The 24,943-nt window shown below is 46.7% G+C and overlaps 1 protein-coding gene across 4 annotated transcripts in view; it reads left to right on the top strand.

The window, feature by feature from the left end:
• The window catches only part of LOC122247536 (uncharacterized), a 316,213-nt gene that overhangs the window by 86,388 nt on the left and 204,882 nt on the right, over positions 1 to 24,943 (top strand). The window contains exon 1 of one of the 4 annotated variants that reach the window (XM_086553403.1): positions 4,674 to 4,696. The exons of 1 other annotated variant lie outside the window; for it this stretch is intronic. Coding sequence is in view for 2 of the 3 variants with exons in the window: in XM_086553397.1 (XP_086409523.1) it covers positions 5,071 to 5,516 (446 nt within the window). In the remaining variant the exon portion in view is untranslated. Of the gene's footprint in view, positions 1 to 4,673; positions 4,697 to 4,861; positions 5,517 to 24,943 lie in introns of those variants that run through there. 2 more of the 4 variants (XM_086553397.1, XM_086553398.1) reach the window with 2 other exon arrangements.

Below are 24,943 nucleotides of genomic sequence, written 5' to 3'. Positions count from 1 at the left end.
GCACACACGCACACGCACACACACACGCACACGTATACGCACACGCACACGCACACGTGCACACACGCAAACGCACATGCACACACACACACACACACACACACACACACACACACACACACACACACACACACACACACACACACACACACACACACACACTTTGAGATTTAGACAAAAAATCACGAACTTGAAAAAGGAAAATGAAATAGTGACATTTAAGGCGAAGGAAAATTATCTAAAGTTTCTTAAGGCAAGAGATATATGAAAAAAAGGAGAAACAGCGGAGATGACGAAAGGAAGGAGGAGGAAGTAAAAGAAGAGATCATAAAGGATTAATATATTAGTAAGTAACCAGAGTGAGAGAGAGAGAAGGGGGGGAGGTAGAAAAAAAGAGAGAGAGAGAGAGAGAGAGAGAGAGAGAGAGAGAAAGGGAAAAAGAGAGAAAAAGAGAAAGAGAGAGAAAAAGAGAAAGAAAGAGAAAAAGAGAAAGAGAGAGACAAAGAGAGAGAGAGAGAGAGAGAGAGAGAGAGAGAGAGAGAGAGAGAGAGCGAGAGCGAGAGCGAGAGAGAAAGGAGTGGAGAGGAGAGGATAGGAGATGAGAAACAGAGAGAGAAAAAGACACAGACCTCCCTTGCCAGGGTCCAGCCGTGGGCGCCGGCGGGGAGGCGTGAGGCGGCGGGAAAGTCAGCAGCGCCCACTGTTGGCTCGAAGGAGTGTGACCTTAAGGCTACCAAGGATGACCACACGCCGCCTTCGAGGGCCGGCGACCTTTTCCGCGGCCGTTGCGACAGAGTTCCTGCTCATTATTGGCCCTCTTGGAGGATTGTTTACTTGTTTGCTTGTTTTCTGGTCATTGTTGTTGCAGTCGTGTGTTTTGCTTTTGTTTTTTTCCTTCTCCGGTCTGAAGTTTAAAATTTTGTAGAAATATGGCTATCACTGTTTGACATTTATTTACCAAGGATAATTTGGCACACTTTAGAAATTATTTTTGATTATGTTTCTAATTTGTCTTTCTTTTCTCTTTGCAGGTACGGATAACATATCCACGTCCAGTATTTTATCCATTAGAGCACCGGTAAGGAGATAATTTCTGAGTTTCTGAACGAATGACGTGTGGTAATTATAAGGGCGATCCACATACCTAAACCGTCCCATAACTGTCCCTATATCTCTTAATTACGATTCGCGAATGTTATAGTTGTACGTTATCTGATGACACATTTAGCTCCATAATTCTTCAGATAATACCCATAGCCTGTATAGTCTTATTCGTTGGCTGAATCGTGTCTATAGAATTCTCTCTCTTTGGCTTTTCGATCCGTTTGAATGGTCGGTTATAACACCAAGTTCCTTCTAGGGCTTCATTCAAAGGGACTCAGGCCACCACGTGAGATTGGCAAGCCGCGGCCACTGGCGAGAGGGGTGTTTTGCATTTTGTTTTCTTGTTTCTTTTGGTGTCTGTTTTGTAATTTTAGAAGTATTTGTTACTTTTTTTTTTGTAAGATCTAGTTATCTTTCTTCGTTTTTTAAGGCCTCTAGGATAAAGTATGCAACTGATATACTCATGATATCCTTGCGCAGTTTTACGCCCAGGATTTTAGAATATCCAAAACAAACAAGATTTTAAATTGTTAAAATAAACACCCCTGACATTGATGCTGCATAACCAGCAATGTGGCATGATCCATCTCTCCTCTGACAGTTTTAGATGAGACCAAATGTACTTTCCATGTTCTTTTTGGCGACATTCGTTTGATGTGTTACGAAAATAACGAAGAAAGAAAAAAAGAACTATGCAATGCGCACGTGACCACCGCGATACGAAAGAAAAAGGATGACACGCTAAAAGGCCAGTTAATGGAATTAGATGAACAAAGAAGAGATAAGACAGAAGTGCAGAGAGACCTTACTCCGTATATAGATAGAAAAAAAAGAGAGATAAGGCAAAAGTGAAAAGAAATGAAGGTGGGGAGAGGGCGGCGCTCTGGTTACCCGTGACTCATGCAACAGGATAAAATGCTGTCTGGGGAGCTGGTAATGGGGGAGTGGGGGAGGAGGGGTAAGGGGGGAAAGGGGCGGGAGAGGTGGAGGGGGGGAGAGGAAGATAGGGGATAAAGGGAGGGAAAGAGGAGGGAGGAGGAGGGGTAAGGGGGGGAAGGGGCGGGAGAGGTGGAAGGGAGGGGGAGGAAGATAGGGGATGAAGGGAGGGAAAGAGAAGGGAGGAGGAGGGGTAAGGCAAGGAAGGAGGGGAAGGGGGAGTGAGGAAATGAGGAGAGAAAGAGGAGGGTTAGGACGGCAGAGGAAGGGGGGAAGGAAGACAAGGAAGGGGTAGGGGAAAGGGATAGTAACGGACAAGAAATGGGAAAGAAAGGAAGAAAATACAGGATGGGAAAGGGACGTGGCAGAAGAGGAAAAAAGGGAGTTAAAGGGAAGAGAAGAGGAGGAGAATAAGGCAAAGGGAGGGGAAGAAGGCGGGGATGCAAGTGGAGGAGGCAGAGAAAATAAGAGGAAGGAGTGTCAGCAACTTGGAAAGGAAGAAATAAATAGATATAAGAAGCGAATATGAACAGGAAAATAAGAGAATCAAAATAAAAGTAATGAGTAAAGAAGTGATATAATAAATAAAGAAAAAAATGAATAAATAATTAATATAAAGAATAAAGAATAAGAAACAAAAATAAAAGACAATGAAAATAAAACAGAAACAGATCAAGACCAGACGAAACAGAAAATGTAAACAGGACACACAATACGCAAACTCCACATTTCGAACTTAATTCCCTCACAATAACAACAACAAAAAATGACACAAAATTATAAAAATAAACCCTTTTCTCCCGCCGCGTGATCAGCTGAGAAGGAGATACTGATGCTCTGAGATAGATGGGTGACAGCTGGTGCGGGAGATGGAGTCAGGATCTTGGTATATAGTAAGTAACAGCGCGCCGAATATACTCATTTTATTTATTTATTTTTCATATTTGTTTGTTAATTATTGTTGTTGTTATGATTATGATGATGGTGATTATCATCATCGTTATTATCATAATCTTTATTATCGTTATTTGCTAATCTCGTGTCCTTATTGCTTTAATTCTTTATTTGTTTTGTTCATTATTTTTTTATTTTCATTTTTGTTATTGTTGTTGTCGATGTCGTTATTCTTGTTATTATTGTTGTTGTTGTTGTTGTTGCTATCGGCTGGATGGATTCTTTGCATACTTTGCCGGCATGAGTGTGTTATTTCTTTATTTTTTTTTATCCGTCGAAGTAAAAAAGTGTTTTCGCTGAGTCACTGGGTTGCTTGGGTGCTTCATCTCGGAGGGATACAGAGAGACGTGTTAATGTCGCGCATGTGAAATAAGCAAAGATAGACACATGCGAGCAGCTTTTTTTATTTTATACACGTGCATATTTAGATGCTGATATAAACACAGATGGACGATCTCACAAATGTAGTCACACACACACAGACAGGGACATATATGCACACACACATACATACAGATGCACACATTTACACATGCGCTCACTCACATTCCACTCATTCATTCATTCATTCATTAATTCTTTCATGCATTCACTCTTTCACTCACTCACTCGCTCACTCACTCACTCACTCACTCACTCACTCACTCACTCACTCACTCACTCACTCACTCACTCACTCACTCACTCACACACACACACACACACACACACACACACACACACACACACACACACACACACACACACACACACACACACACACACACACACACACACACACACACGGTCAGGGCTGCGCAGGGAAGGGATCAGTCACCTCCCAGAGCCAGTGTCCGAGGGAGGGTGCCTCGGAGTGCCTCGGAGTGCCACCCTGAGATTGCCTCCGACTTACTCCTCTCCTGCCTCCCCTTCCCTTCCTTCTCCTCATCAGTATACCTTCTCCCCCTCCCCGTAAACTACCCTTCTTCCCCTCCCTATAAATTACCCCTCTCCCCCTCCCCTCCCCATAACCTAACCTTCTTTCCCCCTCCTTCTTGCCCTTCCTTACCTCCATTCATTCCCTCTTTCCTTCCCTCCATATCTCTTCTTCCCTTCCCGCATACCCGTCCTTCCCTTTCTCCATAACTCTCCCTCACTCTCTCCCACCACCACATTCCCTTTCCCCATACTCTTCCTTACCCTCCTCCCATACCCCTCCTCCCCTTCCCCTCTGCTCCTCCCTTCCCCCACCCCCTCTCCTCCTCCCTTACTCCACACCCTCCTCCCACTCCCTCCCCACCTCCCTTCCCTCCACTCCCTCCCCACCTCCCTTCTTCCTTTCCCTCCCCTCCTCCCTCCCTCCACTCCCTCCCCTCCTCCCTTCCCCCACTCCCTCCCCTCCTCCCTCCCGCAGTGGCAAGCCCCCGAATAGTGTGTGAACCGCCGAATGGTCTCAGTCCCTGTGTCTAAGAGGGAGCAGCGTTCCATCCCCGATTGGGCGAATGCGCGTGGGAAGCGAGCGTTTGTTTGTCGATCAAGTGTCGCGGGATCAGGTGTCGCGGATCGCATTCTAATCAAACGGGGGTTGTTTTGGGTGTATGTCGATCTTTTCGCATCCCTCCCGTCGGCCCCTCTCGAGTCGCCGTTGCAAAGGTGCTGGGCCCAGTGCAGTGGTGGGGCCTTGCAAGGAAGGTTGTTGGCTAAGAAGAGGGAGACTAAAGAGGTGAGGTTTGACTGTCGTTTGGCTTGAGGGAGGAGGAGAGGACCCGGAAGAACGAAGGACTTTTTTCTTTCTTCTTTTTATTTTTTGGACTTGAGGAGGTTTTGCGGGTGGTTCCGAAACGCCATTTTTTTTATATATAGAGAGAGAGGAGATCGATGTGGAAGACAGTGTGGAGTTGTGGAAGAGGCGTGTGCGGTGTTTAGCACCGGATACAAGGAGACTCATTCGCTCGGTTAATCTGAAATGCTCTCGGTGCCAGCACGAGCGCCGCGCCAAACGTGCCTTGACCTCTCTCGATCGTTATTAGCCGGCGTGGTTTCGGAAGGGCTGTCTTGTCTCATTTTCACCTGTGGGGAGTTCATGTGACCTCTGCCATGTTCTTGCTGTTCACTCGGCCAGTCATGTTCGCCGTGGCCAGGGACTGTCGCAAGGAGAATGTGAGTCCGGGCGTTCTCGTCGGCTCGGAGTTCTCGGCCCGAGAGTTCAGGGCGAAGAACTTCAGCGGCCGGGACCTGAAGGGGATGGAGATCACCGCGAGGGAGTTCAGCGCGAGGGACTCCGCCGGGAGGGAGATTCAGGACGAGACACTGAGCGCCAGGGAGTTCGCGGCCGAGGTGTTCACGGCCAAGGAGATCACGGCCAGGGAGTTCTCGGCCAGGGAGTTCTCGGCCGGGGAGATCGACGCCAGGGAGTTCACGGCGAGGAGGGTCGTCACCACCACCGCCACCGCCGCCGCCGAGGTCAGGGAGAAGGGCGGCCCGGCCACCAAGGCGCTCGCCAAGTCGTCGCTCAAGAAACGCAGGTCGAAGGACACGCTCAGGTAGATGCTCCGGCTGTGTGCATGAGAGGGCGAGAGGGGGAGAGGGAGAGGAAGAGGGAGAGGAAGAGAGAGAGGGAGGGGAGTGGGTGAAAGTGGGAGGGGAAAGGAGAGGGGGAGGAGGGGAGGGGGACGGAAGAGGACGAGAGTGGGAGGGAAGAAGGAGGGGAGACGGCGAGAGGGGGAAGGGAAGAGGAAGGGGAGGAGAGGGCGAGAGTGGGAGGGGAAGAGGGAAGGGAGAGGGAGAGTGTATGGGGGAAAGGTATAGAGTAGGAGGGAGAGAGAAAGTGAAAGAGAGAAAGATGGGGAAAGAAAGAGGGGAGAAAGAGAAAATGAGAAAGGGAAGGAATAAGAGGGAAAAGCGAGAATGAGAAAAATAAAAAAAGAGAGAGAGAAAAAAACAATGCGTAAATAATTAGAGAGAGAGAGAGAGAGAGAGAGAGAGAGAGAGAGAGAGAGAGAGAGAGAGAGAGAGAGCAAAACAACAGGCGAAGGTAGAATGTTTGGTAAGAAAGTCGATCTCCGGGAGCGCTGAGGACCACCACTGACCGCCCGCCACAAGGGGTGCTCTGCTTGCGAGGAAGATACACGGGGCTTCTCTCTCTCTCTCTTCTCTTCCTCCCTCCCTCCCTCCCTCACTCCCTCTCACTCTCCCTCCCTCTCCCTCTACCTCCCTCTCCCTCTACCTCTCCCTCCCTCCCTCCCTCCCTCTCCCTCCCCCTCCCCCCCTCCCTCTCTCCCTCTTCTCTCTCTCTCTCTCTCTCTCTCCTCCTCTCTCTCCTCTCTCTCTCTCTCCCCCTCCCCCTCTCCCTCTCTTCCCCTCCTCCCCTCCTCTCCTCTCTCTCTCTCTCTCCTCTCCTTCTCCCTCTCCTCCTCCCTCCCCCCTCTCCCTCTCCTCCTCTCTCTCCCTCTCTCTCCTCTCTTCCCCCTCCCTCTCCTCCCTCTCTCTCTCCCTCTCTCTCTATTTCTCTTTCTCTCCCTCTCCCTCACCCTCTCCCTTTCTCTTTCTCCCCCACCCCCTGTGAGGAGAACGTTTTTTAGCAGAGGTTGGAAGGGGGAAGGAGTGAGGGGGAGATAGTAAGCTGAGGTTGGAGTGTGGGGGGGGGAGTGGAGAAGAGAAGGTGCTAGTGCTTTGATATGAAGGAAAACAAGGAGTTTGGGAGAGATCTACCGTGTCTTGAGAAACATTGATTCGAGCTTGGTTCAACCTTTAATAAATGTAGTTGTTGATGTTGCTAGATGGTGCACGTGGCTACGACTTATCTTGCATTTAATTATCTGGCGTTCTTTGTTTCAAAATAAAGAATGCATCAACTGAAGCTATTGAAAGTCGACAATTATTAAACAGGTTGTCCCAATGACAAATACTTGAGGACTTCCTCTTTTTAATGATATCTTTTTCAGAATCGAAAATCAAATTAAAAGAAAAAAAGAGTCACTATCAGTGTCAATACATCTCGAAAAGAAACTGATGGAAAGTCGTTTTATGTGCAGGTAAAGTGGCGGTGCAGATACGACGCGTCACGTACAAGGAGAGAGTGAGAGATTTGCCGGAGAAATATCTTGGTGGTGCGTGATGCCGGTATTATGCGCGGGTTGCCTGCCTCTCTCGGCTCGTGAGGGGGGTTGAAGCGGGAGAGGAGAAGGGAGGGGGAGGGGGAAGGGGAGGGAGGGATGGGGAGGAGAGAGAGGGATGGGAAGGGAGAGGGAGGGGGAGAGAGAGGTGAGAGAGGGAGGGGGAGGAGAGAGAGGGATGGGGAGGAGGGAGAGGGAGGAGGAGGTGAGAGAGGTAGGGGGAGGGGGAGGAGAGAGGGAGGTGGAGATGGAGTGGAGAGGGAGGGAGGAAGGAAGGAAAGAAGGAACCAGGGGAGAGGAGAGGAAGGGGAACAGGGATAAGTTAAATTACGAGTGTAAATCCTATCGAAACCTCTCTTAATATTAGCAGAAAATCCACTATACGCAGAGGGATGTTTTGCCATTTTATCATCACAGTAAGGAGCTCTGCCATTCAACACTATGTGTCTTTCCCCCTCTATCAAAGTAGAAAAAAGAAATATAATGAGCAAAATAAAGTACATAGTGCAAAACGAGGGGGTACTTAAGCATGTGACAGTCCTGACACACAGACACTATCTTAATGCATAGTGTGAGTACGGAGGGGGAGATAGGGTGGGTGGGTGGGTGTGCCTGGGAAGTAGGTTGTCAGATCAGGCACTCGGCACCGGCACTTTAATTGGCACGATGATAGCGCTTCAGTATCGAAACGCTGCGGTCTGTAGAATCACAGATAATGATTGTAAAACCTACTTTGCGATGAGATAACGGCTTTTGGATCATCATTTACAGTACGCCCCTCACTCCTCAATCCCCCCCCCCCCAAAAAAAAAAAAAAAAAATCTCTGTCAATTTTGGTATCTAATGGACATGTACTTTTCATTGTAGTTATTAAACGCTAGTCATTAGCGCAGTTACATTCCTTATACTATGAAGTGTGTGTGTGGGAGGGGAGGGTGGGGGGATGAGAAAATTATCATTAGCTTCGCGCCTAATGATTTCTCCACTCAATTAGGGGCCCATTAAGAGAGGGTGTGAGGGCGCCCTTAAGCGAGCCCTCGCTCTCACGCCCACGGTCTTGTGAATTATGGCGGCGCTAAATGCCTTCTTAAAGCTTGGGGACGTCGACAGGCGGCATCAGGTGTGGGAGGGAGTTGGGGAGGAGGGTGAAGGTGTGTGGGTCTGTTTTTCTTTCTTTTACACCATTGACAACATAGACATTAGACATTTACATCATTGACAACATTAGCAGACATTAGACATTTACACCATTAACAACACTACATTTACACCATTAACAACACTACATTTACACCATTGATAACATTGGACATTATACATTTACACCTAATGCGAAGAGCCCCGCCTCCCCCCTCCCCCCTCCCCCTCCCCCTCCCCCTCCCCTCGCGCATGACCGAGGGCGAGGTAGACGATCCGTGAACGAACTTTTTCAGAATCAATTAGTAGGAATCATGAGGCATTCCGGAAGGAGGTTTGACCTACAGTCTGATGGTGGGGCAAGGGGGGGGGGAGCGGGTGAGGCTGCGAAATTATATTTGGAAATGATTTTGACCCTCTTTTCCTCGTCTCCTCGAGCTCCCTCCTCTTCCCCCCCCCTTCTTCTTCTTTTTCTCCTTGTCTTCGACTTCTTCGCCCCCTCTTTGATCTTCTCTCTCCCCCACCCCCCACTGCTCATCCCCCTTCCCAAATCTCTACATCTTCTTCTCCTCCTAGGCCTCCCCTCCACCACCTCGAGTCCTCGACCTCCCCTCACCCCTTATCCCCCTCCCTCCCTCCTAAACCTCCCCTAACCCTTTACATCCTGCCCTCCCCTCCGCCTCCCAAACCCTTTCTTCACCCCATCCCCCCCCACCCCTCGATCTCCCCCCTCTCGTCACCCCATCCCCCCTCTTCACCCCATCCCCTCCTCGATCTCTCCCCCTCCCCCCTCTCTTCAACCCCCCCCCCCCACCTAGCATGCAGGTTATGAGCTTACAATTTCCAGTGACCCTGTTAACTGCATCGGGGATTAATAGACGAGCTTGTTCGTGTGGCGTGAATCCGTTCGGGATGTTCCGTTCGTCTTTGGGTTGGGAAAAAGGATGTGATAGTGGGGGTGTAAGAAGAAGAAGAGACGGTGATGATGAAGGGGGGGAGGAGGAGAAGAATGAGAAGGGGGAGGAGGAGGGAGGGAGAGAGGGAGGAGGAGGAGGAGAAGGAGGAGAAGGAGGAGAAGGAGGAGAAGGAGGAGAAGGAGAGGGAGGGAGGGAGGGAGGGAGGGAGGGAGGGAGGGAGGAGGAGGAGGAGGAGGAGGAGGAGGAGGAGGAGGAGGAGGAGGAGAGGACGAAAAGGGGGAAGAGGAAGAGGAGAAAGATGTGAAAGGAAAAAAGAGGAAGAAGAAATGAAAAATAGACAATACAACCAGAAAGAAAAAAGAAAAAGAATAAGGAAAAAAACGAGAAGTGAAAATAGAAACAAAAACAAGCAGAAGAAATAAAGAAAAAAGAAGGCAAAGAAGCACATAGGTGGATAAGAGGAAGAGGAGAACGAATAGATAATAACATAATCTGTGGAGTAGAGGTTTCCAGGTGAACATTAGCAATTATGGGCTTTGGTATTTATATATTTATGTGTATTCGTCTGTAAAGAATGCACATGAGAGGATCTTCTGATTCAGTTAAATTCTTCTTTTTTTTGTTTCTTCTTTTTATCCTTCTTCTCCTTTTCCTTTTCCTTCTTCTTCGTCGTCTGCTCATTTTTCTTCTTTTTTGTTTCTTCTTCTTCTCCTTCTTCTCATTTTCCTTCTTCGTCATCTTCTAAATTTTCTTCTCCTTCTTCTTCTCCTTCTCCTTTTCTTCTTCCTCCTCCTCCTCCTCCTCCTCCTCCTCCTCCTCCTCCTCCTTCTCCTCCATTTGATTATCACTGGGTTTAATGAAATATACACTATTACGTAAGGGGAGTGTGACTTCTATCGATTATTTTAACGCGTAAATTTGGAATTGGTTGATGTAATTTTTATCAGTCGTAATTTGGAAGAATAGTTCACAAAAAAATAAGTGTGATTATAAAAAAATGAGACTTAACAAACATATTTTGAATTCAGAAAAGAAGTGTTACATTGGGTTAATAGAAAAAAAGGTTAAAAAGAATCAAACTTATGTTTCTCGGTAGTCTGCAACAGCTGTGAATAGAAGCGAAAGAGGAAAAGACAAAAAAAAAAAAATAGAAGTTAGCGAAACACAAAGGGCCGTCAAGAAAACAAAATGCGGAACGAAATAACTTACACTTTGAACATGCTGCCTTGGTGAGGTAATGGATTTGGATAGAGAAGGAGGAGGAGGAGGGAGAGGAGGAGGAGATGGAGGAGGAGGAGAAGCAGAAGGAGAAGAAGGAGAAGGAGAAGGAGAAGGAGAAAGAGAAAGGGTGGAAGGAAAGAGAAGAGGTGGAAAAGAGAAAGACGAAGAAGAAGGAGAGAGGGAGAGCGAGGAAGAGGAGGAAGAAGAAGCAGGGGAGGAGGTGGAAGAAGGAGGGGAGGAGGAAGAAGGAGAGGGGAAGAGTAAGAAGGAGAGGAGGAGAACGAAGAGCAGGAGGAGGAGGAGGAAGAAGAAGAAGAAGAAGAAGAAGAAGAAGAAGAAGCAGAAGAAGAAGAAGAAGAAGAAGAAGAAGAAGAAGAAGAAGAAGAAGAAGAAGAAGAAGAAGAAGAAGAAGAAGAAGAAGAAGAAGAGGAGGAGAAAGGGTGGAAGGAAAGAGAAAAGGTGGAGAAGAGAAAGACGAAGAAGAAGGAGAGGGGGAGAGCGAGGAAGAGGAGGAAGAAGAAGTAGGGGAGGAAGAAGAAGGAGAGAGGGAGAGCGAAGAGCAGGAGGATGAAGAAGAATGAGAATCGAAGCAAGAGTAGAGGAGGAGAAGGGCGAAGAAGGGGAAAAAGAAAATGAAGAAGAAGAAGAAGAGAGAGGGGTATAGGGAGAGAGGGAAAAGGAGAACAAACCAAGGGAACGTAAGATGGAGGCTGAGAGAGTTGAGTGACGGAAAGAGAGAGAGAGAGAGAGAGAGAGAGAGAGAGAGAGAGAGAGAGAGAGAGAGAGAGAGAGAGAGAGAGAGAGAGAGAGAGAGAGAGAGAGAGAGAGATACATGACGGAGAGAAAGAGAGAGAAAAAAAAAGAGAGAGGGGGGATGGGCAGTGTAGGGAGGGGGAGGGGTGGGGTGACTAGAAGAATGAGGAAGACCGGTTCTCTCGGCAGGTAGGTATCCTTCCTCCCTCCTCCCACCCCCACCCCCTATCCCCTACCCCCACCTGCCATATCTCCACACGCACGTATACACACTCCTCTCCCACCTCCCCACCTTCCCAACCCCGCCCACCCTCTTACCTTCCCACCTTCCCATCTTCCTCAACCCTTCTCGCTTGATCTCACCCTCGTCTCACCCTCGCCCATTCCCCTTCCCCTTCCCTCCTCCCACCCATCCCCTCCCCTCCTCCCTCCCATCACCTCCCCACCCCACCCCATCCTCCTCTTTCCACCTCCGTGACCTTGACCCTGAGGACGCTAGGGAGGGGGGGGTAAAGGGAGGGGAAGGGAGAGGGGGCATAATCTCCAGCAACGCGGCCTGATGCCCCGGGTTTATTACACCGCTTCGCCAGCAGTGGATGGGGGGAGGGGTATTTTCCCGAAAAACTGGGGGGGAGGGTAGGGAAGGGAAGAGGGGGAAGCAGGAAAGCGAGTGTGGCGGGAAATCGTTTCTCAAGTTTTTTTTTTCAATTTGATGTAATTTATTTTGATTGTCTTCTTTAGCGCCTCTTTTCTCGCTCTCTCATCTTCCTCTCTTTTATTGGCCCTTTGGCTTTTTTTTTTAAGAGTGTGGTCGGGGGATGGTTGATTTCGTGTCGCCGTTTGTGGATGCTATTGAGCGTCGTCATCTACTTCTTTCGTCTCTTTTTTTTTTCTTCTTCTACTACTACTTTTATTTTTTTCTACTTCTTTTTTTCTTATGCTTTCTTCTTTTTTCTTTTTTCGTTTTTCCACTCCACCACCTCTTTCCACCTCCCGTGACCTAGACCTGGAGGGGCGGGAGGGGGGGGGGGTAAAGGGAGGGGAAGGTAGAGGGGGCATAATCTCCAGCAACGCGGCCTGATGCCCCGGGTTTATTACACCGCTTCGCCAGCAGTGGATTCGGGGGGAAGTATTATGGGGTAAAACTGGGGGGGGGGGAGGGGGAGTGTAGTAGGGAAAGGGAAGGAGGGGGAAGCAGGGAAAGAAATCGTTTCTGTGGTTTTTTTTCGTTTCTCAAGTTTTTTTTTTCAATTTGATGTAATTCGCGCCTTCTGTGTTTCTTTAGCTTCTTATATTTTTCTTTTGGCTCCTTCTTTTTTTGGCCTTTGGTGGTCGGGGAATGGTTGATTTCGTGTCGCCGTTTGTGGATGCTACTGAGCGTTGTGGATGTACTGAAGGTCTTCATTCTCTTTATTTTTCTTCTCTTTTTTTGCTTTTTTTTTTTTATTTTTTTTTTTTTTTTCTTCTTATTTTCTTCTACTTTTTCAGTTTTTTCTTCTCTTTCTTTTTTCTTTTTTCTTCTTCCGCTTTTTCTTCTTCATTAGCGCGAGAGCAGGTTTATTGCCGTGACCTCAGGAACATCCTCTGCAACTATTATCATTCGCCTGCAATGCGTTTGCCCTCTTGAACGCAAGATTGCAATCTTATTAATTCTCATCTCGGCTTTGCAAAATATTGCCTTTGGTCTCGAGTGTTTCCGCCGTGTTCCGAAGTGTTGCAAATGAATAATAACGCCATTTTTTCACGCTTTCAATACAAGAAAAGAAGATTCTCCAAACGTTTAAGCTCTCCTGGTTTTGTAACCCCAAAGGTCATTGTCAACGCTCGTGTTTTGTATTCCTGTGCATGCAGTCAGGCCAGGTAGTCGCGCGTACCTGACTTGTGAAGGGGAACGAGCTAGCTCTTCTAATTAAGCGCTTGGCAGCTGGTTGATGTTTTGAAGATCGCGAGTCTCACAAGTGCCTGCCAATGACGTCACCAAGGAAATGCTATCTCGCTTTTTTTTCTTTTTTTTTAACGTGTGGATGTGAGCCCTCTTTTTGAAGTCCGTGCCACGAGAATCGGTAGTTGGGAAAGATGTCCCCTGCGATGTCGGTATTTGTAGTCCGGAGGTGATGTTTTGTAGTCCTGGGCTGATGTTTGTAGTCCGGAGATTGCATTTGCAGTCCGGGGGTGACTCGTTCATTTGTATGAGCTTGTCGACTTGAGGGTGCGAGTGCGAGGGCCGAGAATGTGCTACACGTCGTACAGTTCTTGGACCATTATCGATTGTGTATTTTGATCCATGTGTAGGAGTCTTCCGGAAGAATCTTGTTTTGTGTTCGTGTAATTTTTGTGTTTGGATGTGCGCCGTTGTGTGAGAAATGGAATTTGCGAGTTGCACTGTTTATTCTTGGGTTTAGGATAAGAGATGAGGCTTTTGCATGATCAAGGTGCAGGCCGTGTGATCTGCATGACCGAAATCATAACAAAAAAAGAATCACCAATCATTAGATACATCATCGTAATAAGAAGTGTTCCGGTCGCTCCAAATGAATTCAAATGCTTAATTAAAAAGAACGGACTCGTGTCGCCTTCTCGCGTGGATGGCAGGTGACCCCGTTCCTCCCCGGTGAGGTCATGATTGACGTGTTGACCCGGCGGGCTCAGGGCAAGCCTCGGGGAGCAACGGTGACCTGGCGTGCCTGCGGTGCGTGTGCGTGTGTGTGTGTGTGTGTGGCGACGGCGTGTGAGGACTGTATGACACGAAGGCGTAACGGGATCGGTTCTTCGTGTCGAGCGCCGGGGAGAGGGAACCGGTTGCATGCAATCATGCAATGGGAAAGAGGATGAAACGATAGCAACGCACTGATAGACATTTGATGTGAAATATTACTTTAACGCAGTAATAGAACCACAGGGACTGGAACCTATTTTCTCTCTACGGTCATTTGGTCAAATGGTATGGTACCAGCCAGGCTCTCTTCAGTTGTTACCTAGAGGGCAGTGTGTTCGAATCCGAGTCGGAGAGAGTTAGTTGCTAGACACGCAATGAGACGATCTTATCTTCTCTGTGTGGTCTCGGTTTCGCGTTGACACTGGGGTAAGTTTTCTGCATTATTATATTCTTCGTTGTGTGCTGTGACTGTCATGCGATTTTTTTTTTCTGGGGGTTGAGGGGGGTTGGGGTAGTGGAGGCTATAGGATTGTTCTGGAAGGAACTAGGGTTTTTAAGTGTCTGGAAATCTTACAAATGCGCGGGACTATGTATTGATCTTCATACTCCTTCGAAGCACGATCGAACCAGTCAGCGCCTAGACGAGCATCCGAGGAGACAATATGCAGCAGCGACAACAGCAAAAAAAACAAATAAAAAAAATAAAAAAATAGACAATTCTGACGATTACGAGACTTCATACACATGATCGCCCAGCATCCGCGACCGGTGAATTACGGGACCCGCCACCATCTCCGTCTCAATTACCTGTGACATACGAGACTTCAGCAACCTAACCCCTCCCCCCCTGTTCTCTTCCCATGCCCCGCCTCCCCCCTCCCCCCCATCCATCCCCCATTCATTCCTCACCGTCTCTCGCATATCCTGTTTGCGTTTAATAACCATTAATGTAACGGAGCCTTCGGTGCCTACACTCGCAAAGCGCCTGTGTTTACGCCAAAATAGGGCTTATGCTTCTTATACCCAAGGGTCAGATGGGGGTGTGTATTTTTCCTTTGCTCTTCCCATGAATGTGTGTGTGTGTGTGTTTGTGTGTCTGTGGCGGTTTTAGTGAGGTTTGAATGTGGTCGAGTCCGCCATGGCATTGGTGGAGGATTGGCCCGCACACATGTACACACACGCACTCATTTACTCGCTCACTCGCTCGCTCACTCAGTCAGTCACTCACTCAGTCACTCACTCACTCACTCACTCACTCACTCACTCACTCACTCACTCACTCACTCACTCACTCACTCACTCACTCACTCACTCACTCTATCCTCATCTCCTCACTCACTCTCTCTCTCCTTCTCTTCACCTCTCTCCTCTCTCTCTCTCCCTTCCTTCTTCTCTCTCTCTTCACTCTCCTCACTCTCTCTCTCTCTCTCTCTCTCTCTCTCTCTCTCTCCCCTCTCTCTCTCTCACTCTCTCTCTCTCTCCTCTCTCTCTCTCTCTCTCTCTCTCTCTCTCTCTCTCTCTCTCTCTCTCTCTCTCTCTCTCTCTCTCTCTCTCTCTCTCTCATTCTCTCTCTCTCCTCTCTCTCACAAACACACAGAGATACATTAAAGTCATAAGAAGACTTTGAATTTAGGTGTCCGCAATGAAGACGGTCTGAGGATCCCACTGAGAACTTTTTTTCAGTGGGACTTGGACCTTGTATCAGTTTTCTTTCCTTTTCTTTTTTTTTTTGACTTAACATGAACATTTCTAATTAATTAAGAAAGAAATAAAATCGACATTATCCACGTATCTTGAATGTTCAAGCGTTGTTGGCATAGATAGAAAGCGACCCATTTCTCAAACGAAGAATTACGAGAAAAAAAATAAAAAAAACATTAAAAAAGAAACGATAACATCCGCATGCCTGGCGATAGAAAGACTCACGCCAGGCTGATAATTAAAAGAAAAAATGACCGACAAAACTCTCTTTTTTTTAAGTTCCGCTCGAGTGGTTTCCGATCTACGGGCGTGAGAGGGGTGGGGTGGGGGTGGGGTGGGGGGAGGAAGTCGGTAAAGGGTTTGGGGGTTAGGGGAAGGGGGGGGGGGGGATCGGTAAGGACCGTGGATTTGAATGTGTGAAGATGAGTGATGGTGTTGATGGTGATGACTTTTTTGAAGTGTGGATGATCTCGGTCGAACTTTTCTTCTTTTTCTTCTTCTTAGGTTGGGGTTCGCGAAGGTTAGGGTTGCGTTGAATGGATAAGTAAGTATGTTGGATCGTAATTTTTTCTTTTTTTTTTCTTTCTTTCACATATCTTGAATGGGCTGATAGAAATGGGTCTCTGAGAGCATGGATGGACTAAGCTAATCCTTTTTTTAACGTGTTCTTAAACAGCAAAAGTTTGGTTTGTGATGAATACACTCTAGTTGTAGGAGTGTCATTCATTTATATGGTGAATGGGCTGGGGTTATTAGCCTTGGGTTGTTATAGTGGCGATGATTCTTGCAACCTCGTGAATGCAGATGGGACACGGTGTCCGAAAGGTGAAGGAGTGATGGCACATCAAATCACATCATGAAATTCTAAATAAAATTATGGATAAAAATGCAATTACAATTTACCATTGGTTCCCAAACCTTTCCCACAGACCCTAAGGTTTTTGAAAAATCCGGGTACTCAACGAATCAATATCATCAACTAAAGCTCTCGTTTTTTAAAATTTCACCTATCTATTGGAAGGCCGAGGTTGCAAATCAAATGAATAACAAGTACTAGAAAAAAAGACAAGAAAACGGATTGGTCGACATTTTAAACGTACCTCCGAGTTCTATGGACCGCGTGTACCATAGTGTACAGTCTCTGCCCAGCTGTGCTTCGGGGACCAGTGGTTGAGAGAAACCTTTTTGGGTATAGGGATGTCTATAGTGAATTCAGAAAGCGGAGATGGGGTGGAAGGAGGTGGCAGTGTGTGGAAGGAGGTGACTGTGGATGGAAGGAGGTGGCTGTGGGTGGAAGGAGGTGGCAGTGTGTGGAAGGAGGTGGCTGTGGGTGGAAGGAGGTGGCTGTGGGTGGAAGGAGCTGACTGTGGGTGGAAGGTGGTGGCTGTGGGTAGAAGGTGGTGGCAGTAGGTGGCAGTGGGCAGAAGGAAGTGACAGTGGGTGAACGGAGGTGAAAGGGGTTGGAAGGAGGTGGCTGCAAGTGGAAGAAAGTGGCAGTGTGTGGAAGAATGTGGCAGCGGGTGGAAGAAGATGGGAAGCGAGAGCGTTGGCTGGTAAATGGAACGGGATAGCATAGGTGGCGAACGCGAGATGAGGGTAATGATGATGGAGATGATGATGGTGGCTCGGGGAAAATGACCGTGGTGTCGGGGTGGCCTAAGGTACAGTTAGGGTCAGGCCGCCGACCTCTCCTGTGCCTCCCTCTTCTTTTCTCCACTCCCCCTCCCCCTCTCCATTTCCCTCTCCCTCTCGTTCTCCTTCCCCCATCTCCGTCCCCTTCACCCTCTCCTTCCCCTCTCCCTCTCCCTCTTCTTCCCCTCTCCCTCTCTCCTTCCCCCTCTCCCTCTCTCCTTCCCCTCTCCCTCTCCTTCCCCTCTTCCTCTCCTTCCCCTCTCCCTCTCCTTCTCCTCTCCCTCTCCTTCCCCTCTCCTCCCCCTCTCCCTCTCCCTCTCCTTCCCCCTCTCTCTCCCTCTTCCTCTTCCTCTCCACTCCCTCCCTTCCTTCTTCCTCCTTCCTTCTTCTTCGTCGTCCCTCCCCTACTCTCTCGCTCTCGCCTCTTTCTACCCACTCCCAATCCGCGGTCTTCACCCACATCACTCATCACCAATAACTCATCATCCTCATAACCATCCATCCATCCATAAATACATAATCCATCTATCCACCCAACTACCCACTCACCATATACATACATAGAAAGCGAGTCACTATCTTCATTACTACTCATCCGTCACCTGTCACCATCGCTCATCACTGGTTACCCTTATTAACCTCATCACTCTCCTCACTAATTGTTCATCACTATCATCTCTCGTTACCTATCGCCCTCATCACTGATCACTCATTACTCATCACCGACTATTATCATCACCCTCATCACTCATCAACGACTGCGCTCATCACCCTTATCACTGATCATTCATCAACGACTGCTCTCATCACCCTTATCACTGATCACTCATCACCGACTATTATCATCACCCTCATCACTCATCGACGACTGCGCTCATCACCCTCACCACTCATCACCGACTATTATCATCACCCTCATCACTCCACCCTTAAGCCCGACCAAGCAATACCGACGGCACTTTGCACCGGCGATGTAGCGTGGGCGGCAGCGAGCGACGCCCCTTGGAGTTTCTTCCTTCCACCGCCCGCACGCTCTTTGAGTTTGTGTACGGGGGATGGATGGGTGTGCGTGCGTCGTGGGTGGGTGAATGGGTGAATGGGTGGGTGGGTGGATGAGTAATTACCGTAACTCGAGGGCCCGATGACCACCCACCTGGCGTCCATAGAGCTACGCGCACCCATACAAATACCCACCAGTCTATCAATTCGCTCATTCGCTGTGGCAGTCTGTCTGTCACGCAGGCACGCACGCACTCACACATGTTCACTTACTCATTCACTCACAAACACACTCATTCACTCTACTCTCAAACGCAATTACTCACTCACACATCCACACACTCACTCACAAACACACTCACTCACTCTACTCTCAAACGCACTTACTCACTCACTAACGCACTCACTCACTCACTCACTCACTCACTCACTCACTCACTCACTCACTCACTCACTCACTCACGCAACAACCAATGTCAGAACACTGATTGACTCTCTCTCTGACTCTCTCTCTCTCTCTCTCTCTCTCTCTCTCTCTCTCTCTCTCTCTCTCTCTCTCTCTCTATGCTCTGCCCTCATGATTGGCTTGGTGCTTGCCTTAATGAGGGATTATTTAGTGAAGTAATTACCTTTCTTGGAGAATTGTAATTGTGGGAGGAGGTTGAAGGCTATTTTTTTTATATATATTATTGTTATCATCGCCTTCGTTATGACATGTTTGTTTGTTTCTATTATTATCATTATTATTATTATTATTATTACTATTACTATCAATATTATCATTACTATAATAATAATGATAATAATAATAATAATTATCATTATTATTGTTATTATTATTATTAATGATATTATCATCGATGTAAATACTATTACTGAAAACATTACTATTATTAGTATAATTGGAATGTTGTAGCACGGATCCTTTACGATTATTATTTGTTTAATCAATTTCCTCGTCGGAAGATTGGTGATTAGTCGTGGCCGTCGCGTGGGTCACGAAAAGAGCGATTAGTGGGAGGTTGTTTGCGATTGGAAGACTTTTTTTCTTTCTTATTTTCTTTCTTTACTTCTTTCTTTCTTATTTTTTTCTTGTTTTTCTTGTTTTCTATTTTCTTTTTTTTTTATGTTTTCGGTTTTTTTTCTTGTCTTTCTTGTTTTCTAATTATTGTTTTTTTTCTTTTTTGCTGTGATTATCAAGAACCTTCTCTCCTCCTCCGCATTCTTTTTCCCTTTCCTTTTCCCCTCTTCCCTTCTTCTCCCTCCCTCTCCCTCTCCCTCTCCCTCCTCTACTCTCCCCCTCTCCCTCCCTCTCCCTCTTCCTCCTCTACTCTCTCCATCTCCCTCCCCCTCCCACTTCTCTCCCTCTAATGACATTACAAGTGGGCGTGGCCTCCGAATTGGATCGTGACTGCCCCGCCCATCTGCTAATCCCCCCCTTCCCCCTCCCCCTACCCTCTCCCGGCTGTTATCGCTACCGTTGTATTTTTTTTCTAGGTCCTTTTCTCTTATATTTTTTTAAAGCTTTATTTGTGTTTCTTTTAATTTAAAAAGAGATTAATTTCTTTGTGTTATTTTTTATCCATATTTATGTGTTTCTTAGATTGTATTGCAATTATTCGTTGTTTTTTTCTTCTGCTTTTTCTTTATTGTTTATCACTCGGTAGTAGTGACATCGCCACCAACACCACCACCCACAACAACACATCACCATCACCACCAGAAATACACTATCATCACAACCACTATCACAATCACCACCATTACCACAACTACCTTCACCATCATCACAACAACAACCACCACCATCATCACAACCAACACCATCATCAACAACCACCGACTTTGCAGCAGCTTTCATTTACCTTACACGGTCACCCAGTCTCTTAAAGTGTTTCAGATGTTGATTATATTGCCTTAGGCTGTTGCACTCTCAGGGATGTTTATTCAGTGTATTTACTTTTTGATTTGTTTTATTTATGTATTTATTACTTATTTGTTTATTTGGGATTTGTTTTTAGTATTCGTTTTATCATTATTGTTGTTGTTGTTATTGTTATTCGTTTATTTGTCTATTGCTGGTGAGGTATTTGCTTAGGTACTGTTGTGATTGATATCATTATTACAGGTGTTTTTGTTTTGTTGATATTTTGTTGTTGTTTTTGTTGTAATTGTTGTTGTTGTTAGCGTTCTTTGTATTTCTACAACTGCTACTGCTACTTTGGATGCATATGTTCGTTATTATTATTGTTGTTGTTAGCGTTCTTGGTATTTCTACAACTGCTACTGCTATTTTTTTATGCATTTGTTCGTTATTATTATTGTTGTTGTTAGCGTTCTTGGTATTTCTACAACTGCTACTGCTACTTTGGATGCATTTGTTCCTTCGACGTGCGATGAGGGTCTTGAAAAACTCGGCCCTTCTCGAGATCAGCTCCTGGGGCGGACTCGCTCGATCCTTTTTTTTTCCTAGTTCTTTGGTTCTCCATTTGGTTCGTCCGTTTGCCCTTTTTTCTCTCTTTGTTTGTCACCCTCACTCTCTTTTCTCTTTTATTTTTATCTCTTTCTCTCTCTTTTTCTATGTTTCTGTCACTCACTCACTTTCTTTCTCCCTCCCTCCCCCTTCTCTCTCCTTTCTCCCCCTTTTCTCCCCTTTTTCTCCCCCCCTCCCCTCTCTCCCTCCTTTCTCCCTCCTTTCTCCCTCCTTCCATCACTCCCTCCCTCCCTCCCTCCCTCTCACTCTCCCCCTCTCCCACACTCTATCTCTCCCTCTCCCCTAGCTACTTTCTCGCCTCACGTAGACGCCCGAAACGGCCTCTGCACTAGCCATATCCCCGCCCACATTTAACCTCTCAAGGGCAACGCCGCCCGCCGCCGCCCGCCTCCCACCGCCCATCATCACTTTCCTTTCCGTCTTTTATTATTTTTATCATTATTTTTTTACAATTATTTTTTGTACTATTGTTATTATCATTATTTGTGTGTGTGTGTGTGTGTGTGTGTTGGGAGGGGGGGGGGAGTCAGCCCAATTCCAATTGGAATTTGGCCTAGTCTCACTACCGGTGTCAGTTGCTGTAGATGTTGCAATTATTTTTGTATTTCTTGTGGTGTTTTCTTCTTGTTCTTCGTCCGCCGTCTTCCGTATTTCTCATCCTGTCTTCTCTGTCTTCTGTCACTCACTCATTCACTCATTCACTCACTCACACACACACACACACACACACACACACACACACACACACACACACACACACACACACACACACACACACACACACTCACACACACTCACTCTCACTCTTTCACTCACTCACTCACTCACTCACTCACTCATTCACTCACTCACTGCCACTCACCCTAGAGCGAGATGGAAGCGACCTTCACCTAAACAGTCTCGACCGACCGCACTCACTCTCTCTCCTTCCTCCCTCCCTCCCTCAAACCCTCCCTCCCTCCCTCGGCCTTCCCTGGAGTCGTAAACTGACCGGCAGCAGCCCTCATCTCCTGGGGGGGGGGGGGGTAGGAGGAGAAGAGGATGGGATAGGGGGAGAAGAGGAGATAACGAGGGGATAGGTGAGAAGGCCTCCCTTCTCCCCTATGGAGGAGGGAGGAAGAAAGGAGGGAAGGAGATGAGGGAGGAGGGAGATGAGGAGATATGGGAGGAAGGAGGGAGTGTGGTATGGGAGGGTTAAATGGAGGTGGAGGTGGAGGCGGAGGCGGAGGTGGAGGAGATATGGGAAGAGGGAGGGAGTGTGGTATGGGAGGGATAAGGGGAGGTGGAGGTGGAGGCGTAGGTGGAGGAGATACGGGAGGAAGGAGGGAGTGTGGTATGGGAGGGCTAAGGGGAGGTGGAGGTGGAGGCAAGGGATAGGGGGAGGTGGACGGGAGGCAGGAGGGGAAGGAGGGTGTGTGTGTGTGGGGGGGGGGTTAGGGGAGGTTTCAATGGAGTTTCCCAGTGTTACCAAGACAAGCCCACGACCAAGCTCCGTCCCGCGACCACGACCGCTGCCGGACCCCGCAGCTACCTGTTCATTTACTCTCGTACCGATGCGCCTTGACCCGTTGCGGCGTGGACGGACGGGTATGTGGTAACTGTGCAATGACGTGGTCTCATTACTATTAGGATTTTTTTGTGTTTATTTTTTTCATTCATTGTTTTCATGTTTTGGTTGGTCTGTTCTTACTGATGGTACCCGGGTTTCTATTTTTTTGTTTTGATATGTTTTAGATTTTTGTTTTAATAATTTGCTGATATTTCGGTTTTTTATTAATATTTTTATATATTTATTTGCTCTCTCTCTTCACAAACACACACACATACACACACACACACACACACACACACACACACACACACACACACACACACACACACACACACACACACACACACACACACACACACACACACACACACACACACACACACACACACACACACACACACACACACACACACACACACACACACATATATATATATGTATGTATGTATGTATGTATGTATGTAAGTGTACCATTTTACCAGTGCTTTAGAATGATGTTAGTATTATGTTTGCTTTTGCGATCCGATGCGGTAATATTGAAAACCGATTTTATGAAAGTTCGTTCTGGTAGTGCTCACTATAGTGTACATTCCATCTTCAGGGTTCTATTTCCAAGGCTTGTAGCCTGCACTAAGAATTCAAAATCTAATTCAAAACAAAATCTTTGTCCTTTCTACATGAGTAGTATTTACATTGTTTCAGTCTTATGGCCTATGAACATGGACATTCTCTTTTTACACAAGCATAGGCCTAATGATGAATAATGGAGAGAGTGGAAAGAACAACAAAAAGATAAAAAAAAAAACATAAAGGGAGAAGAAAAAACAACAACAAGAACAAACGAATCGGATGATATACCCGCTACACATTCATAATTAATTATCCAAAGCAAATAAACACCTTAACTTCACTTTGGAACACCTGTCTTCACCCTCTACACCTGTCTTCATCTGTCCCCATTCCCACAGGTGTAATTGTGTGTCGGCGGATTCTGTTCTCTTATTGTGTGCTTCTGTAAAGGTTGGGGGACGGGCGGAGGGGGGGGTGTGGTCAAAGGGGGGTTGAGGTGGGGGTAGGGGGGTGGGGGATGGGTAGAGATGAGATTAGATTCGATGTGGTTCTTTCTTTGTTTCTCTTTTCTCCTCTTTTTTTTCTTTTCGCTCTCATTTCTTCTCCTTTCTTTTCAGATCAGTTCTCTCTCTTTCCTCTTTCTCTTTCACTCTTTCTCTCTCTTTCTCTTTCTCTCTCTTTCTCTCTCTTTCTCTCTCTTTCTCTCTCTTTCTCTTTCTCTCTCTTTCTCTCTCTTTCTCTCTCTTTCTCTCTCTCTCTCAGCAATATTAACGAAACTGCCGATCATTTGAGAAAATTGAAAACGGTGATGGTGGTAATCATAGTTTTGGTTAAATTCTGAGAGAGAATGAGTGATTAGTGGTGGTGATGGTGATGATGGTGGTGGAAGTGGTGGTGATGGTGGAAGCGGTGGTGATGGTGTGGAAGTGTTGGTAGTTTTGGAAGTTGTGGTGGTGGTGGTGATGATGGGGGATGGGTGGGGGGTCTGTCGCAAGTGAATGGCTCGAAACAAGAGACAGCGAAAGGGGATTCGACTCCATAATGCTGCTGACCACTTGGCTGACCACTTCCCTCTGCCCACTTGCGACACGGCTCTTGCGAGATGTTGATAAGAGGGGCTTTCAACCCATCCTTGTTCTCTTTTTCTCTTCTCTTTCCCTCGCCTCTCTTTTCTTCTCTGCACTTCACTTCACTTCTCTTCAATTCTTTCCTCTCCTCTCTCCTCTTGCCTCCTTTCTCTTCCTTTACTCTCATTTCCTTTACTCTCATTTCCTTTCCTCTTCTTTTCTCTCCTCTCCCTATCTCTCTCTATCTCTCTCTCTCTCTCTCTCTCTCTCTCTCTCTCTCTCTCTCTCTCTCTCTCTCTCTCTCTCTCTCTCTCTCTCTCTCTCTCTCTCTCACTCACTAGTAAAAATTATTACTATTCTTACTGTACTATTATTATAACTGTACCTAAGAAAAAATAAGTCTCGGTTAATTTTATGATTTATAATTGCTATTAACTGCAAAAACCTTGGATCTAATTCAGTAGTTTCATCTCTAATAAAGTTGATATCACTGCTTAAGTGACAACGAAAGAGGCGGAAGTGGTAACTTTAAGTGGAAATGAAACGAGGCATTTTGTAAGCGTTTATGATGTTTTTTTACGGCCATGTGCCCCTTTTTGGCAAGATCAGCTGATTTTGGCGGGGATGTAACCAAGATGGCGACCCGATGCACCTTGAAACACGTAAATACTTATAATAATACGTAGAGTTGATAGTAAGCATGAAAGAATGCGAAATTAAAGATTAATATTAACGTGACATTGGTATTATTATTTGTATTTTCTCGCGAATAATTTTTTGACCCAGGAAGAGGTTCAGGAAAGCATCTCTGAACCCGCAATGATTAGGATTAGAATTCATTCTCCCGAGGCTCTTCCGTTCGCCTCACCTCCGCCCTCGTTTGCTGCGTGTTCTTTATTTTAGTCTTTTTGAAATCCCGTTATTCACCTTTCATTGTCTCTGTCTTCCTTTTCATAATTTGCTAGTGGAGCACAGGATCCTTTCTGAGATAAGGAGGCTGGGGAAAGCTGACTTGAGATGCAGGTAGAGAGATAAAAGAAACATGGAACATAAGAAGATTATGAAATTATTGGAGAATGTTGCCATTTAAAGTGCCAGTCATTATCCGATTGACGATATATTTTTGGATAATTGTTTTTATTTGAAGAGCTTTCGA

Source organism: Penaeus japonicus, unplaced genomic scaffold (genome assembly GCF_977035675.1).
Source record: "Penaeus japonicus unplaced genomic scaffold, GWHDUDI00000001_assembly GWHDUDI00000028, whole genome shotgun sequence".
Lineage (NCBI taxonomy): Eukaryota > Metazoa > Arthropoda > Malacostraca > Decapoda > Penaeidae > Penaeus > Penaeus japonicus.
Note: the sequence above shows the minus strand (reverse complement) of the source record. Positions and strands in the feature narration are given on the sequence as shown.